The sequence below is a fragment of the Tenrec ecaudatus genome, chromosome 2, assembly GCF_050624435.1.
Source record: "Tenrec ecaudatus isolate mTenEca1 chromosome 2, mTenEca1.hap1, whole genome shotgun sequence".
In the NCBI taxonomy this organism is placed as follows: domain Eukaryota; kingdom Metazoa; phylum Chordata; class Mammalia; order Afrosoricida; family Tenrecidae; genus Tenrec; species Tenrec ecaudatus.
The window spans coordinates 213,996,080-214,011,582 of NC_134531.1; the positions used below are offsets into that span (position 1 = coordinate 213,996,080).

The 15,503-nt window shown below is 46.7% G+C and overlaps 1 protein-coding gene across 1 annotated transcript in view; it reads left to right on the forward strand.

The window, feature by feature from the left end:
* The window catches only part of DSCAM (DS cell adhesion molecule), a 646,922-nt gene extending 633,678 nt beyond the window's left edge, over nucleotides 1–13,244 (forward strand). Inside the window, exon 33 of the mRNA XM_075542914.1 lies at nucleotides 12,889–13,244. Coding sequence (XP_075399029.1) covers nucleotides 12,889–13,244 — 356 coding nt within the window. The remainder of the gene's footprint in view (nucleotides 1–12,888) is intronic.
* Nucleotides 13,245–15,503: the final 2,259 nt, after the last annotated feature.

Genomic DNA, 15,503 nt, shown 5'->3' on the forward strand with positions numbered 1-15,503 from the left:
GGCTTTCCGGCATCCGCTATTTGTCCTCAGTAGATGTCCCTCGGATCCATGCAGTAATGGTGCACCTGTGCAGAGTAGCCCCGGCCTTGAAACTCGAAGCCCATTTGCAGGAGAGAAGAGTGTAGTAGGTGTTTCCACGGAGCTCTTGCAGCTGCCTCCTCCCACCTCTGCCCTCTGCCTGGTTACAGGAGTTGCTTCCTGCACAAGGGGCACCAGCTGGACATGGGCCTGTGAACTCATTCACCTCCTCAAAGGTTTACTGTGTCGCTGTGGTTTGAGCCCTTGTCTGTCACCTTGCGTTCTCAAGGATGGAGTCTCTTGCTCAGTCTGTCTTGTCTTTACCTTCTAGACCCAGATGATTCACCCTTTTGTGTTGTTGACTTATTGGGGTTCACTTTTTATTGCTGGGGAGTTCAAGCTTGCATAAACCCCTCTAGCTGGTAGTCAAAGGGGAGGAGGCAGCTGTTCCCATACAGGCAACCGGCCTCTTGTGTCCTGAGAGAACAAGAAATCTCCGAAATGCCATTGTAACTAAGGAAAGCAGAAAGGATCACCATAGTGACGGAGCGTTCACTGCTCTCCAGAAACACCTGGTTAAAATGCAGACTTAGCACTCGCATTTATCCAACCTGTTCTTATCATCTTTTATGTCAAGAAATACTGCACCAGGTACCCTAGGATACTTGTATGCTGTTATTAGTTGCCATCAAGTGGACTCCAAATCATGCAACCTGGTGGATAGCAAAATGAAATGTTGCCTGTGCTTTATGGTCATGATCATATTGCTTTCGGGTGCTGTTCCAACTGACAGTGACCCTGGACACAACAGAATGAAACACTACCCACTTGTGCCCCATCCTCTCCTTGTTGCTGTGTTGAGCTCGGTGTTGCAGCCACTGCCCCAAGCCATCTCATGGAGGGTTTGCCTCCTCTTCGCTGCCCCATCACTTAATCGAGCATGAGGAGGTCTTTAGTAGAGCATGTCTCTTGTTGCTACTTTATCAGTCCATCTCATCGAGGCTTCCCTCATATCCCTCAACCCTCTCCGGTACCAGCCCTGGTACAAATGTTACTGTAGTCAACCAGTACTGCCCACATCCTCAATCATTTACCAGAATGTTGTGTATGATTGAGAGCAGTCAGAGAGTTCTGAAGACTCAGGACAGGTGAGTTTGGAAAGGCTTCATAAAACAAGACAGAATTCAGGACACGGACTGTTGCTTGTGGCAGACAGGACCCACAAGCCCCTTCACTAACACACATGCACAGTCCAGTACATTATGACAGCAGGAGCAACCTGAAAATATGCAGAAAAGTATGAAGTAAAAAGACAGCAGTAAAAAGACAGGAGTAAAAAGACCATCTTCCAGTGAAGCCAGTGTTGGTCCTACAAATTACTGTGAGGTTGGGCCTTGTCTTCCTTGTCAACCATGACCCTGATCTCCAGACTCCAGTCCTCCACTGGTCTCCTCCTGTTGTGTCACTGAATTACACAACAGGACTGCGCCACAGGGTTTTCTGGGCTATCATCTTCATGGAAGCAGATCACCAGCCTTTTCTTGTGTGTGCTACTGGGGGGGGGGGGCTCACAGGACCAACCTTTAGGTGAGCACCACCAGGAACCTGTTCTGGCCTCTATTTGTAACTCCACAAATACCTTTCTCCTCTGCTTGGAATTCACAATTCCAAGGTGCATCCGCTCCATCTTCTACTGGATGCAAGATGCTCAGGGATGCTGAGATGGCGCTGCCGTCCTTATGCAAATCCACATCCTATGCCAATCCCCACACTTGGGTACCACCCACGGAGGAACACTAGCGGAGGTTTAGATCTGCTATAGGTGGTACCCAACTATGTGGATTCCTACACAGCAGCTAGATCCATCTTTGAGTCTCTTGGCTCTTTCCCAGCGTGCTCCAATGTCTCTGCTAGCAAATTCTGAGCTGCCTCGGTGTGGGGGACATTTTCTCATCTTGTTTTTCTTCAGAGTTCCTTGACTACTGAAGACTCGCAAGCAGCTGCAAAGTTAGAGCTCAACTTCGTACCTCAGTGTCGTTTTTAAACTTCACCAGAGAGTGGGAGGATCACAGTATCGATGAGCTCTTAAAAATGCATGAAGCCTCCTAAGTAACAAGCCAAGGATGGTAATAGAATTCGTGTACATGAGCCTCTTATATCAATCGCACATTATTTATTTAGGATTTTTCCTGGTTGCTGCTTGGGAGCGAAGATTCTTTTACCAAGACAGGTTCATTTACAAGTTTTCATTACCATGCTACAGCATCCATATTAAACTAGAAAGGCGTGAGATCTCGTGTCAGTCCGTCTGGAATTGGCAGCCCACACTCTCCCGTGTGGTAACTTCTTCACTGTCATTGCAAGTCCGCTTGCACCCCACAGCTACGACAGAAAGAGCTAGAACTCAAGACAAGCATCGTTTGCTGCTTACTTTTGCTTGACTCCCCAGCTCTCTCCAAGCACAGCTAGCAAATCTTTTTCAGAATGGATGAAAGTCCCTTTTTATGTGTCCCCGGAAGGAATGTAAGCCTCTAGGGGCCATGATTCGCTTTCATGCCTCACAAAGCAAAGGCATGTTTTGAATCCCTGAGGAATGGAATATTACATTGGAGGAGGAATGGGCAATTGCAATGCACCTTACCATGTTGATGGTGTTAGTTGCTATCCAGCCCATTCTAACTCAGCCACCAGAAAGATATTAGTTTGCCCATTTTTAACCCCAAGCCTCTAAAATAAATGTGCTACACCTGCGTTGTAGATGATGAACGACGCTGTTGTAAAGTGCTGTTGAGACCATGTCAACTCATAGCCACCCTACGTGTGACAGAAGGAAACAGTGCCCTGTCCTGCACTGACCTCACGAGTGTCCTTCTGTTTGAGCCCAGGGTTGAACCCGCTGTGTCCCTCCACCTTGTGGAGGTTCTCCCTCTTTTTCATTGCCTCCCACTTTGCCAAGCGTCACGTCCTTTTCCAGGGACTGGTGTCTTGTGATAGCATGTCCAAAGGACCGGAGAGGCAGTCTCACCATACTGGCCTCTATAAGGACCATTCCGATTCCTCATAATATATCTTAGCGTATCAGAATCTATAAACCTTAAAGATGTTCTTAGAAACTGTGGTGGCCTCTTCACTTACAGGCCTCCAGGGTGTAAATGGCCTGTGCTTGACTACTAGTCGAAAGACTGGTGGTGTGAGCCCACCCATAGGTCCCTGAGATGAAAAGCCTGGGGTTTCTAGAGTTTACAACCAAGAAAACCCTCTGGAACTGATCTGCCCTGCATTGTGTCACCATGCATCAGAATTAATTCATTGGCCACAGGCTTTTATTTGTTTCCCACCTTAAAGCCAAGAGCATTAATATTGGAGGGAGTTTCCAAACGATTGAGAGGTGGGAGGCAGGACTTGAATAGAAAACTTCAGACTCTACTCAGTGTTCTTTCCAATGTACTAAGTTGCCATCTCACTGTAAATTAGAGAAACAACTCTAGACTGTTGCCAGGTGACCACGATCCTGTCTTGTTTTCTCCTCTTAACAACTGAAGTCACGAGTCTTGATAGATCCATTCTCCAAGGTTAACAAATCCGATTCCTTGTTTTTGACAAATTAAAAGATGTTGGAGTTAAATTAAAGCAAATTAATGTCTCACTTGGAATTAGGAACTTTAATCATCTAAACCACAGTTGCTAGAAATCAATGCCATTAACTCTTGGAACAGGATCATTTCTTGTGGTGGAGGCTGCCCTGTGCATCAGACGAAGAAGAGCAGTATCCTGGGCCTCTGCCTATTAGATTCCTATAGGGGTCCCTTCCTTCCTTGCCAGTATTTTAGCCAGATATTTCCACATGCCCCCTGAGGGGAACAATCACTCTAGGTTGAGAGCCACTAGCCTAAACTACAGACATTTCCAAACCCTGAGCGTGGGAGGTGGCAGGGGCCACTGGTTGAGGCCAGATTAATGGATGTACAACCATTATAGATTTTCTGAATCAATTAATTCTTGTTCTGTTTCAGTATTGATTTTGCCATTCTTCTCCCAAAGCTGAAATGCATTCTAACTTTTTTTGTGTGAGTCTGAATAAATTGAGAAAGTTCAGGAAATTGTGCGCTCCTGGTAGGAAGTGGCGGTCTCCCTGTGTTCAACTCAAGCAAGGCAGGTTTAATACGGTAGTCAGACTAACCAAGGGTTGAACTTGACCACGGTAGAAGATGACAGGTGTTGAACGCCCATCTGCTGACAATTGAAAAACTGCTGGAGGACTCTCCCAAACGTCTGGGCTGTAAGTAATGGGTGTTAATGACTCCAGTGGTAGATGCGGTTAGAGACAGAGAAATCAATGCTGACTTCTTTAATATGAACTTTCAGAGACTTCAGTAGCACTGAAGGTCACCAGAGGGCAGGGACATAAGGATGAGAAGTGGAGCATTATGTCAGATCATAAGGCGTAATCTTGAAACAATGGCTACTTCACCCTGGATCCCAGGAAGGCAGGAATCCAAGCAAGCTAACTGGGGGCGGCAGGTAGGCAAAGAAGGTGTATCTTATGGGAAGCCTTTTGATGACGCAGGGTGGGGTCTGCCATCCGAAATAGTCGCATATTCTCATTGTGTCCAATCGCTGCCAGCCGCCATGTGCAACTTCTCTTCATGATTCCCTTAACATTTTCTACCTCTAACTAACTTCTACCCCTGTGTGTGTGGGGTGTGTGTGTGTGTGTGTGAATGTGTGTCGAATGTGTGTTTCTTTAACTCTGATTCTCTTTCTCAGTCTCCTCGCCCCTTATCCCTCCCATCACAGCCTCACCTGCCTCAGTTTCCAGCATCTCAGTCCTTCACTCTCTCACTCCCCACTTTCAACATAGGGCCATCAGATGCCATCAGATGCCATCAGATGCAGATGGACACAGGTACAAGTAGGGCAACTAAAAGGCCCCACAGTTTGTAAGTGGATTGTGCCCCACAGGCCCAGACTGGACCATGCCAGGCATCTGTCACCACGGGGTGTTCCTACCAGCTGTGGGCAGGAAGCACTAATTAGGTTCAGCTGAGTAGGCAGGTGTGCGGAATAGGAGCAGTTAGGTCAACAGAGAAAAGGAAGATTAGAAAGTGGGTCGTGACCTCGTTGGGGGATCGAAAGACCCATTCACAGGGGTCGCCCGATTCATAACAGTAGCAAAATTACAGTGATGAAGTAGCAATGAAAATAATGTTATGGGTTGGGGGTCACCACACATGAGGAAGTGTATTATAGGGTCGTGGCATTAGGAAGGTTGAGAACCACTGTGCTAGAGGCACATGATCTATTTATTTCATGATCATGTGGTGGGATGGGAGCCAGGCCCTCCTACCAGTTTGTCTCTGCCTTCTGTAGACCTTATCTTCCTCTTCTGGTCTGCTGCTTCCCTCTCTGGCGTTTCCTCCTTCCTCTTGCTCTTTGGCTGTTCTGTGAGGTCTCGCTCTCTCTCCCTCTCCTTTCATCCTCTCTTCCCTCCCTCAGCTCTCCACTCACACTCTTTATCTTTCTCACACACATTCTCCCTATCTCTCTCTTTCTCTCTCTCTCTCTCTCTCTCTCTCTCTCACACACACACACACACACACTCATTCTCTCTCACAGACACACTCTCATTTTCTCATACACAGACACACACCCTTTCATTCATTCCCTTACACACAAGCACTCTCTCTCTCTCTACTTTCTTTTTCTCATCACTCACACTTCCCTATCTTGCTCTCTCAGATGCACACCTTGTCTCTCACACACTTACACTCTTACACATCACACTCATTCTTTTCTCTTACACACTGATGCACTCCTCACACACACACACAAAACTCTCTTTGCTCTCTTTCCCTCTCACACACATACACACACTCTCCTCACTATGTCTCTTACACACATATATTCTACCCCCCTCTCTCTCTCTCTCTCACACACACACCAACACATGCTCTCTCCTCACTGTCTCCCCCTCTCTCAGACATGCACCCCCTCCCTCTTCCCCTCTCATTCACACTCCCCCCACATGCCTTGACTTCTGTGCCCTAGTCCCTGTTTGAACTCAGCCATCTGCTTTCCCCTCATTGTACTCTGTAGACCACAGTTCTGCTCTCTCCCTGTGCCTTTTGTTTACTTCAATGAAAGTCTGGAGGCAAAGGAAACACACAGCGCCTGGGGGTGGGGATATAGAGAAAGGAATAAAGAGAAGTCAAAAGGAAACCAAGAAGAGGGAGTGAAGTAGGTAAGAGGGTGTAAACCCTTACCAATGTGACACCTGGACACTATTGTCATTGTCACTGTTTTCCTGAGAGCAGAATCACCAGAGCAGGACTTGTGTTAACTTGGGGGGGGGGGGGGACGTCTGTCAATGATGGATTTGCATGTCGAAGTGCCAAGGGTGGTCCCTGAAAGACAAGGACATCCAAGGAGGTGGTAGCCAACACGGTGACCCTGCCATTCAAAGACAAATGACTCCTTGAACTTTTTCTGGGTCACTGCTCGTTCCCAAAACATGACCATCTCAAGCAGGTCTCTGTTGATTGTTACAAGATGTGTTGCTTCGTAAAGCATCAAATGGGGTCAGAGAGGGGAGGCGGTGGAGGGTGTTGGACAGGGAATAGCCCTGTGGAGTCAGTTGTGTTCAAAGAGGATTCTGGCTCAGGGAGCAGCCACTGAAAGCCACAAGTCCAGATCCCACTGCGCAATCCCAATCGAGCCCCAAGGGTTTCTCTGGTGGCCAACTGGCCACCTGCCTGCTACCTCGTGGAGCAGGGGAGTTGGGGAGCATTCTTCCAGCTTGGACCCAGTGGAGACATAAAAATGGGTAACAGGAGATCTCCAGCTCAGCCTGCAGAGGAGGTGTTCAGGGCACAGAGCCCAGGAGGAGGACACTGCAAGCCACATCCGCTGTTGGCTGCTGTCACGGAGCATGAAAGAGAAACGTTTTCCTTTTTCTCTTGGTTCAGAAGAAAGCCTTGCTGACCCACAAATCCTTGTCATCATAACCCCTCTGGGGCACAGTCCTACTGTGACACCTGAGGCCACCAGGAGGCAGAGGCCATTTGGCAGCAACCGCTGGGGTTCCTCCCACACCCCACACAGCGGTTGATGAAGGCAGAGTCGATTGCCTCTCAGTGCAGCTGTTTAGTGAGACTCTCAGAAAGCAGTCTAGCAAGAAAGGACAGTCAGTAAATTTATTCTCACTTTACGGATGAAACAAATGAGCCCAGATTCAAACCTTGCATTGGACTCAATACAGACAACAGCATTCCAGACTTCTGCCCCTTATCTCCATCCTCTGTCAATGCTTTGTTTCTCACATGGGATACAGGAAGGCGAAGTGGGCGGGGGGGGGGGGGGGGGGAGAAGCCAGTGTACTGATAACCAGACTGCCAGTTTTCTGTGTCTCTCACCCTTTCTTCAGTAATAAGAACTGAGCTGCCCTGGTGTCTGTAGACACCTGCAGAGCATAGTAAGCGGATGGACGATCCAAGTATCCAGTTTCAGGCTGGTGTTTGGACTAGCCTGTGGGCTGGGGTTTTTCAGTGACATAAAATGGCACAAATAAACAATGCCCACATTACCCTGGTGCTTTCTTGTTCATAGTGCATGAATTATTAAGAGTGCTCATTTGCTGCATTCAGACAGTTGAAAGGGTTACCAGAGAGTGCTAATCAGAAAACACACACAGTTGAAAGGAGCTAATTAGAGCATCGCACAACTTGATAAAGCCTCACTTGGATCACTCAGAAATCATTGAGAGATATGATCCTCTGGCAGATCGGCGATAAGCAAACACCAGTAGTCTTTGTCCATAAAGAAGCGTGGCTGAGTGATTTCTATTACGGAAGGTCCCATGTCTCCCCAGTCTTTCTCAACTCACCTAACTCTCAGGATCACCAAATTTAAGGGGAGAAGGCCTGAAAGCAGGCTGGGAATGTCTTGAGTTTTGTCTCCTGGTTTCCAACGGGGTTGTTCAGCCCAATCTAAGGCGGCCATCCAGCTGGGGCCAGAGTGCTGCTGCCTCTTGCGGGTTTGACAAACACTATTCATCCACAGAGGCTTATCCCCAAAGCTGTTAGAGCACCTTGCAAATATGTCAAGTGCTCAAGATGGAGCTGGGTCTCAGGAACGTCATGAGGAACACTTGACCTACATTTTCAAAGGACCCTGGAAGCAAATGCCTTTTGTGTTTCTTCTCCAAAGTTCCAAGCAAATATGAACCATGCAAATAAAATACCAAATTTAAGGTTATATTATATAATTTACCAATTGATCTCAGGAGTAACGATGATACTTAGAAGGAATATTCAAAATCTTCATCTAGAGCCACAAATTTCAAGATTGGTCAGTTGGGGTGTTTTGTCTCACATACAATGTGCTCTTCACTGCCCCACTTTTTTGTTGTCCTGTTGTTCTCTTGAGCTTCTGTTGATGGTTTCATGATGGTTGTTGATGGATAATTAGCCCCCTGATAGAAACAGTTAGAGAACACACCCTCTACCACAATGTAGATAATTTTCAATGATATCTTAAGAAGCATTAGAGAAATAATGTTTCCCCTTTGAAAATTACATACTTCCATTTGTCAGGATGATGCTAATAGGTGATGAGATGTACCTGTACCGTCAACATCTGAGCGACCGTCATGGGCCTCACCTCATAGCATCTTTGTTGCTAGCCAAACCCCAATGCATCAAATGACCGAAATCCTTGTCAAAAGAAAGCCAAATGATGTCATCTATTTCTGTAAGAGTGATAAGAAAATGTGCTTTCCAAGTATTTATTTCTGGGCTTTCCCCATGTTCTACTTTGCGATAGGAAGCCAATGTCAAAGTAGAGTGACCTTGCTTCCACAGAACCCAACCCAAAGTACAGCTGGAACCATTTTTTGTGAATATATGCTATTAACTAAATTGTATAATTATTCCCCATCAATGACTAAGATAAAGAAGTCCAAAAAAAGCAAATGCTAAAAGCATGTTTACATCATGGATACCAAGCAGTCAAAGAATGCAAGGACACGAAGATCAGTTGAGAGACCTCCACAGAGTAAGCTCATCTTTCCTCTCATCCTGGGGAAAATTCCTAAGAAAAGTCATGGTATCTTAAAAAGTCTTTTGCTCAAATTGTACAAAATGCAGTTTTTAATGCCTGCAGCCCTGGTGTCACCATCAGGTAAGCAACGACACTTCAAATCCACCAGCTATTCCTCAGGAGAAATTTGAGGCTATCTGATCCCATAAAGATTCACAAAGCCCCAGAAACTCTACAGAAGGTGGCTACGCATCAGCATCAGCTCTGTGGCAGTGGGTGGGGTTTTTATTGTATTTGTTTCTTATTCTACACCACTGGGCAATCCTTTCTTTCTATTGTATGGCTTATTCCCTTTCAGTGGTAAACTTGAAGACATTTTCTAACATGCTGGAAGGCAAGCCACCGTGCGAACAGCATGCATCGCTTCCACTTCCTTGCTATCACCTCAGCTAATGGCAGCCCTTGCTTGGAATCAATGCTCTGGAAATCTCCCTACCTTGTACCTTCAGACTCTAGAAAGTCCAGAGATGCCTCCTGAAGAAGGCATGATTGATGACTGTGAGACTTACAAGAAAATAAAGCAGGCAGGAAATATCGTAAATCAAAAGAAATAGTGACCATCATTTTAGAGAAAAAGTGGGAATGAGTTATACCTCTAGACGTACCATTAAGATGAAATGCCCATTAAACCTTTTCCTCTTTAGTTCTCCATAAACGCATAAAACACAGCAAGTTTAAAACAAAATCCATCAACTTTTCCAACTAATTAAATTTTTCTCCTAGTTACCCTTTCACTGTGGACAGTTCTACCTGTCACCAGGTTCCCTAAGCTTAGTACCTGAGAGGGATTCAGCCTTGACCCCTTCTAATCTGTCACCACTCATACTTGCCATCAGTCCTGAAGCCACCTTCCTTGGGCCTTCTTCATAACTCACGATGTAATGCCCTCTCATATACCCCATCCCTGTTTCCTAAGAAAACTGTGAAGAAACAAGAAGTTTAGCAGGTAGGCAAGGTCTGGTAAGGTGGCTTATTAGCACTGGTATTTTCACCTAAAGGGGTCACAGACACTTGATAATAGTGTGTTAGCTATATTGTCTAGAGATACAAAGTCAGTGACACTCACATATGTATAAAAATAAATGTAGATCAAGAAGTAGGCCTGTCCAGTCCAACTCAAATCCATGGGTCTGCTGGTAGCCAGAGGCCCTTCCATCCTCACGTAGCCACCAGTTAATGAAGCAGGAAGGTGAAGTGGGAAGCTGAGAACTCACAGGCTGGTGGGCCCGGAGTCACGTGTATCCAGAGTCAGCAGGAACGTGACAGGAAAAGTTCCCAGGGTTGTCAAGCCACAAGGGCCTCCGGCTCCCAAAGCCAGATGTAGGATCCAAGCAAGCTGGAAGGAGAGGGACAAGAGAGAGAGACCAGTTCTCCATTCAGTCTTTAAAGATGGGGGAAAGGATTAGTGAGCTAGCAACACTGTAGACAGGGGAACAACTAGGGAATTAAAATCAACAATGAAGAGGTCTTAGAGATCCTGGAGGTGTTGGAGCAATAGCAGTCTATCTGAGAGGAATTACTAAGAGGCAGGAGAAGAGCGAGCATGATGGTGGAGCTTGAGGAAGGTACAAGGAAACAGAGGAAATACCTAGGAAGCAATGCTATGGATAGAGGTACAAATATAAGTGTGAACATACATAAATACACTAATTTATATATATATATATACACTGAGGTAGTGGACAGACTTTGGGCCTCTGCTCAAGCCCTGCCTCAATGCAAGAACACTTTTTTCTAACAACCTGGCATTCTGTGATGCTCACCCTCCTGGAAAAATCACTGAAGCCAAAATGGGTGCACAAGGAAATGTAGTGAAGAAAGCTGATGGTGCCTAGCTATCAAGAGATATAGCATCTGGGCTCATAAAGGCTTGGAGTTAAACAAGCGGCTATCTAGCAGAGAAGCAACAAGCCCACCTGAAAGGAGCACACCAGCCTTTGCGATTATTAGGTGTCAATGGGATCGGGTAAAAGGCATCAGAAGACCCAAAACAAACAAGCAAAAAAACATATTGTTGAGAACCAGGGGACTCAGAGTTGGGACATCCCCTCACAGAAGGGTCACAAGGAAGGGATGAGTCAACCAGGGCACAGTATAGCATGATAAACAATATTCCTCTGGTTCTTTGAGGCTTCCTCACCCCCAATTATCATGACCCCAATCCTGCCTTTCACTGTGGGCTAGGCCACAGCATGTACTCAGGTACAGATAAGAGCTCAGGACACATGAAATCCAGGTCAGATAAGCCCCTCAGGAACAGAAATGGGAGTAGTGATACCAGGAGGGTAGGGGGAATGAAAGGAGGGGAGGAAGGAGGAACCAATCGCAATGATCAGCACATACCTTCCCCCCACCACCCCACCCCTCAAATAACAGAGACGGTGGATGAAGGGAGACAGTGGTTGGAGTAGGATATGAAAATAATAATTTATAATTTATCAAGAGGTCACGAGGGTGGGAGGGGAGGAAGGGGAAAAAGACAGCTGATACCAAAGTCTCAATTAGAAAGTAAATGTTTAGAAAATAATGATGGCAGCATATGTACTAATATGCTTCACACAATTGATGTTCCAAGAGCTGTAAGAGCCCCCAATAAAGTGATCTTTAAAAAAAAAAAAAAAACACCCCTCCACAGAGACATCATCAGTCTGTGTCCTGATTGAGAGGTTGGACTCCATCCACATATTCCCACAGCTGCACCAAATTGGCACAAAATCTAATCATCACACGCATTGACCGTCCAAGGTCATACAGTTGAGCGGAATTGTTGAGATGAAAACCAGCTCTCTGTTGCTCTTCCCATAGCAACCCTGGTGGCCTCTTCAAGCCCTAAACTCTCCTGAGCACTTACAGACTAGGGTACAGTTTAATCTAACCTGGTACTCAGTGTCCACATCTGCCTTTGATGTCTATTTTGCATTGGGCTATAGTTTCTCGAAAGATCTGTTACCTCTATTTCCCGGGTGAAGGATGGCATTTAGGATGGTGAGCTGCAGAAGGGAGAAGGGAAACCAAGGTGCAGGGGAAGGTTGAGCTGATCGATTCGTGGATTAGACTGTGGCATACCAAGTCCACGATCTGAAGTGGAAACCCCCACTGAAACTGCAATAAAAAGTATAACGAGTCTAGGTAATGCGATGCCCAGAGGCCAGCTCTATCTGTGCCTCCTGGAAGTGGACGAGGATGGTTTTACTTGCCTTTGTAATAAGCTCTGATTAAAATCAAACAAAAACCCAGTTGCCATGGGGTCGGTACCAATTCATGGTAAACTCGAGCCTGCTGGCATAGAATGAGGAACTTTCACAGGTGTGTTTTTTTCAGTAGATCACCAGGACTTTTTTTCCAACGTCTTTCTGTGGATGGGTTCAAACCTTCATCCCTCTCCATTAGCAGCCGACCACATTAACTGTTGGCACCTCCCAGGTACTCAAGACTCTAATGAGGTGTACTGAATCTGTGTCCGCGCAAAGTGATATTTCCACCACCAGCCTTCCCAGGGTCTCCTCCCTACACAGGCCACTCAGCAAATGCGGTTGGTAGTGGCGTCTGTTAGTTGCCGGTTGGTCAATCCGGATGCATAGCAGCCCAGAGAATGCAGAGTGAGAACTGCGCTACTAGGGTTTTCAGGTTTGTGGCCTTTTTCTGAAACATCCCCAGACCTGTCTTGGGAGGTGCCTCTAGGTGGGTTCAAAGTACCAACCCTTCCGCTGCCCGGAGGAGCTCGGCAAAGGGTTCCCTGATAACCAGAACTAACTGCTGTCTCTTTGTCTCCAGGTGACCTCCTCCACTTGCCTCCATACCTTAGAATGGACTTTTTATTGAACCGAGGAGGTCCAGGCACCAGCAGAGACCTGAGTTTAGGGCAAGCCTGCTTGGAACCTCAGAAAAGTCGGACCCTGAAGCGCCCCACAGTCCTCGAGCCAATACCCATGGAGGCGGCCTCCTCCTCCACCTCCTCCACGAGGGAAGGACAGTCCTGGCAGTCCGGGGCTGTGGCCACTTTACCTCAGCGAGAAGGGGCGGAGCTGGGACAGGCAGCTAAAATGAGCAGCTCCCAAGAATCACTGCTCGACTCTCGGGGCCATTTGAAAGGAAACAATCCCTACGCAAAGTCGTACACCCTGGTATAACAAACAGCATGACTGGACTGTGGTTGTAAATACAGTTTAAAAAATCCAATCAAAGCTACCTTTTTTTTACTGAATTCCAATATTTATAATTAAAGAAAATTGCCAAAATATATTAAAAAAAAGAGGAAATACTGAAATCACAGACAGTGCAAAGACTCTCCTGCTTTTTTTCTGTCTGAGTGTGCGCTCCATCTACCTGGGCATCTGATTTTTTGGGAAAGAAGTCCAGTTTTATGACCTTCACAGCTACTGCATTTTTACTGATTTTCTACAAAGTGCATGGGGGAACGAATTAAACCTTCTGACTGGACGTTCTATCACACAATATTAAGGAAAGAAAACAGGGCGGGGGGAAGTGACCCTCTTTGTGAATTTACAAGGAACATTGATTGGGGGCAGGGGAAAAACTTTATTCATGTTTGCACATGTTTCTTTCCCATTGGAAGCTGGGTCCTCAATTGATCTTTTGTCGTTAATTAGGATGAGTGCCGTCGGTGAAGGGGTGGGGGGGATCCACTTGATTTGATTTTCTTTGATTTTCTTTTTTGTTCTACTTTTTCCTTTTTTTTTAATTTCATGAGACACTTTGCATTTTGTCTAAGCGAAATAAAAAAAGAAAAGGTTGTCTGCCTTTATTTCGGATGCCTGCTTCTGTTACCTCCTACTGATTGTATCCGGGAATACAAAACCTCGGGTTGTTGAGTCCACCCAGCACCCAACATAAGAAGCCAGAGAAGATGCCCCCACTGTGAACTCCGTCCATAGTGCTGGAAAGGGCACAGAAGATGCAGCCCCTGCTCTCAGGCTGGCAGTGGGCACAACCTGGGCTCATCTCAATCCAATGAGATTTTGGCTCAACTCTTCTACAGGACTCTTACAGGCCCTTGTCCACCTCCCTCCTCAACACTGAGACTGCTCATGAGACCTAACTTCCATTGAGTCGATCCTGACTTTTAGAAGCCCATGGGTCAGCTAGTGGTTTCAAACTGCTCATCTTGGGGTTAGCAATCCAAGTCAAACCCCACAACACCACCAGAGCTCCTACCAGAGAGACCATGCCCTTTCAAACTATGGCCCTGGGGCCAAATCCAGCCCACTGCTGTTTTTATCAATTAAGTTTTACTCCAAAACCACCTCCTGGGGATTGTCTGAGGCCACGTTGAATACTTGCAATAGGACTAGGCCCCCGCTGTCTCAGTTTCCCCTGTTGGTAGTGGCAGGTAAAGTTTGACAGGTGACCGCAAAGTCAGAAGTGCAAATCGACCAGCCATTCCTTCGGAGAAAGATGAACTGTCTGCTCGCATAATGCTTTATAGCCTGAGACACCCACATAGGGTGTTAGAATCAACTCATTGGCAGTGGGTTTGTCTGTAACAAATACCACAAATAGATTGGTTTTAAAGGAGCTAAATATACTGTCTCACAATTAGGAGGCTGTGAGTCAATACAGGGCATTGGCTGCAGGAAGAAGCCCTTTCTTTTATTTCAGAGTAACGTTCCAGGCCTCAAATACCTCTGCTTCTCCTGCAATCTCCTCCACTCTCCTGTCGTTGAGTTGCTTTTTAATCACAGTGACCCTACAGGACAGGGTAGAACTGCCTCTGTGGGTTTCAGAGACTGTAACTCTTTATGGGAGTAGAAAGCCTCATCTCGCTTCTATGGAGTGCCTGGTAAGTTTTGAACTGCTGGGCTTGTGTTTGGCAGCCCCACACGCAACCCTTAAGCCACCAGGGCTCCTCTTCTGTAACGATGCTGCCCCTCATTAACATAGTAACTGTTTCCAAGTGGGGTTACGACAGCAAGTGCAGGCACTTGGATCAGACACATGGGTTGCGTGCTGGGGCGCAATTCAATGCAGAGACAGGAGGGGCTTGCTGACCCCTGCTGTAGACCCCCGGGTTTAGGCCCAACTGACTGCAAAAGGAAGAGAAGAGCTAGAGATGTCTGTTCCACGGGACTGAGGGCTTGTGTCACCTCTGGTAGGACAGGGGAGCAAAACTGCAGTAAGAACATCAGCCACGCGTGCCCATGAATTCACCCCTCGGCACGGAGAGGAAAACTAGGCAACACGAAGCCACGTTCCTCCGAGTGCTCAGTTTGATGTGCCTGCCTCTCAGTTTGAATCATTCACCGTGGGGCCCCTGCTGATAAAGAACACACTCACCGATAGGTATGGCTTGCAGACCTCATGCTGTGATCCTGACATGATGGGCTTGGGGGAGAGGGTATAATCCTTGCCCATCTGCCTCACTTCTGTGT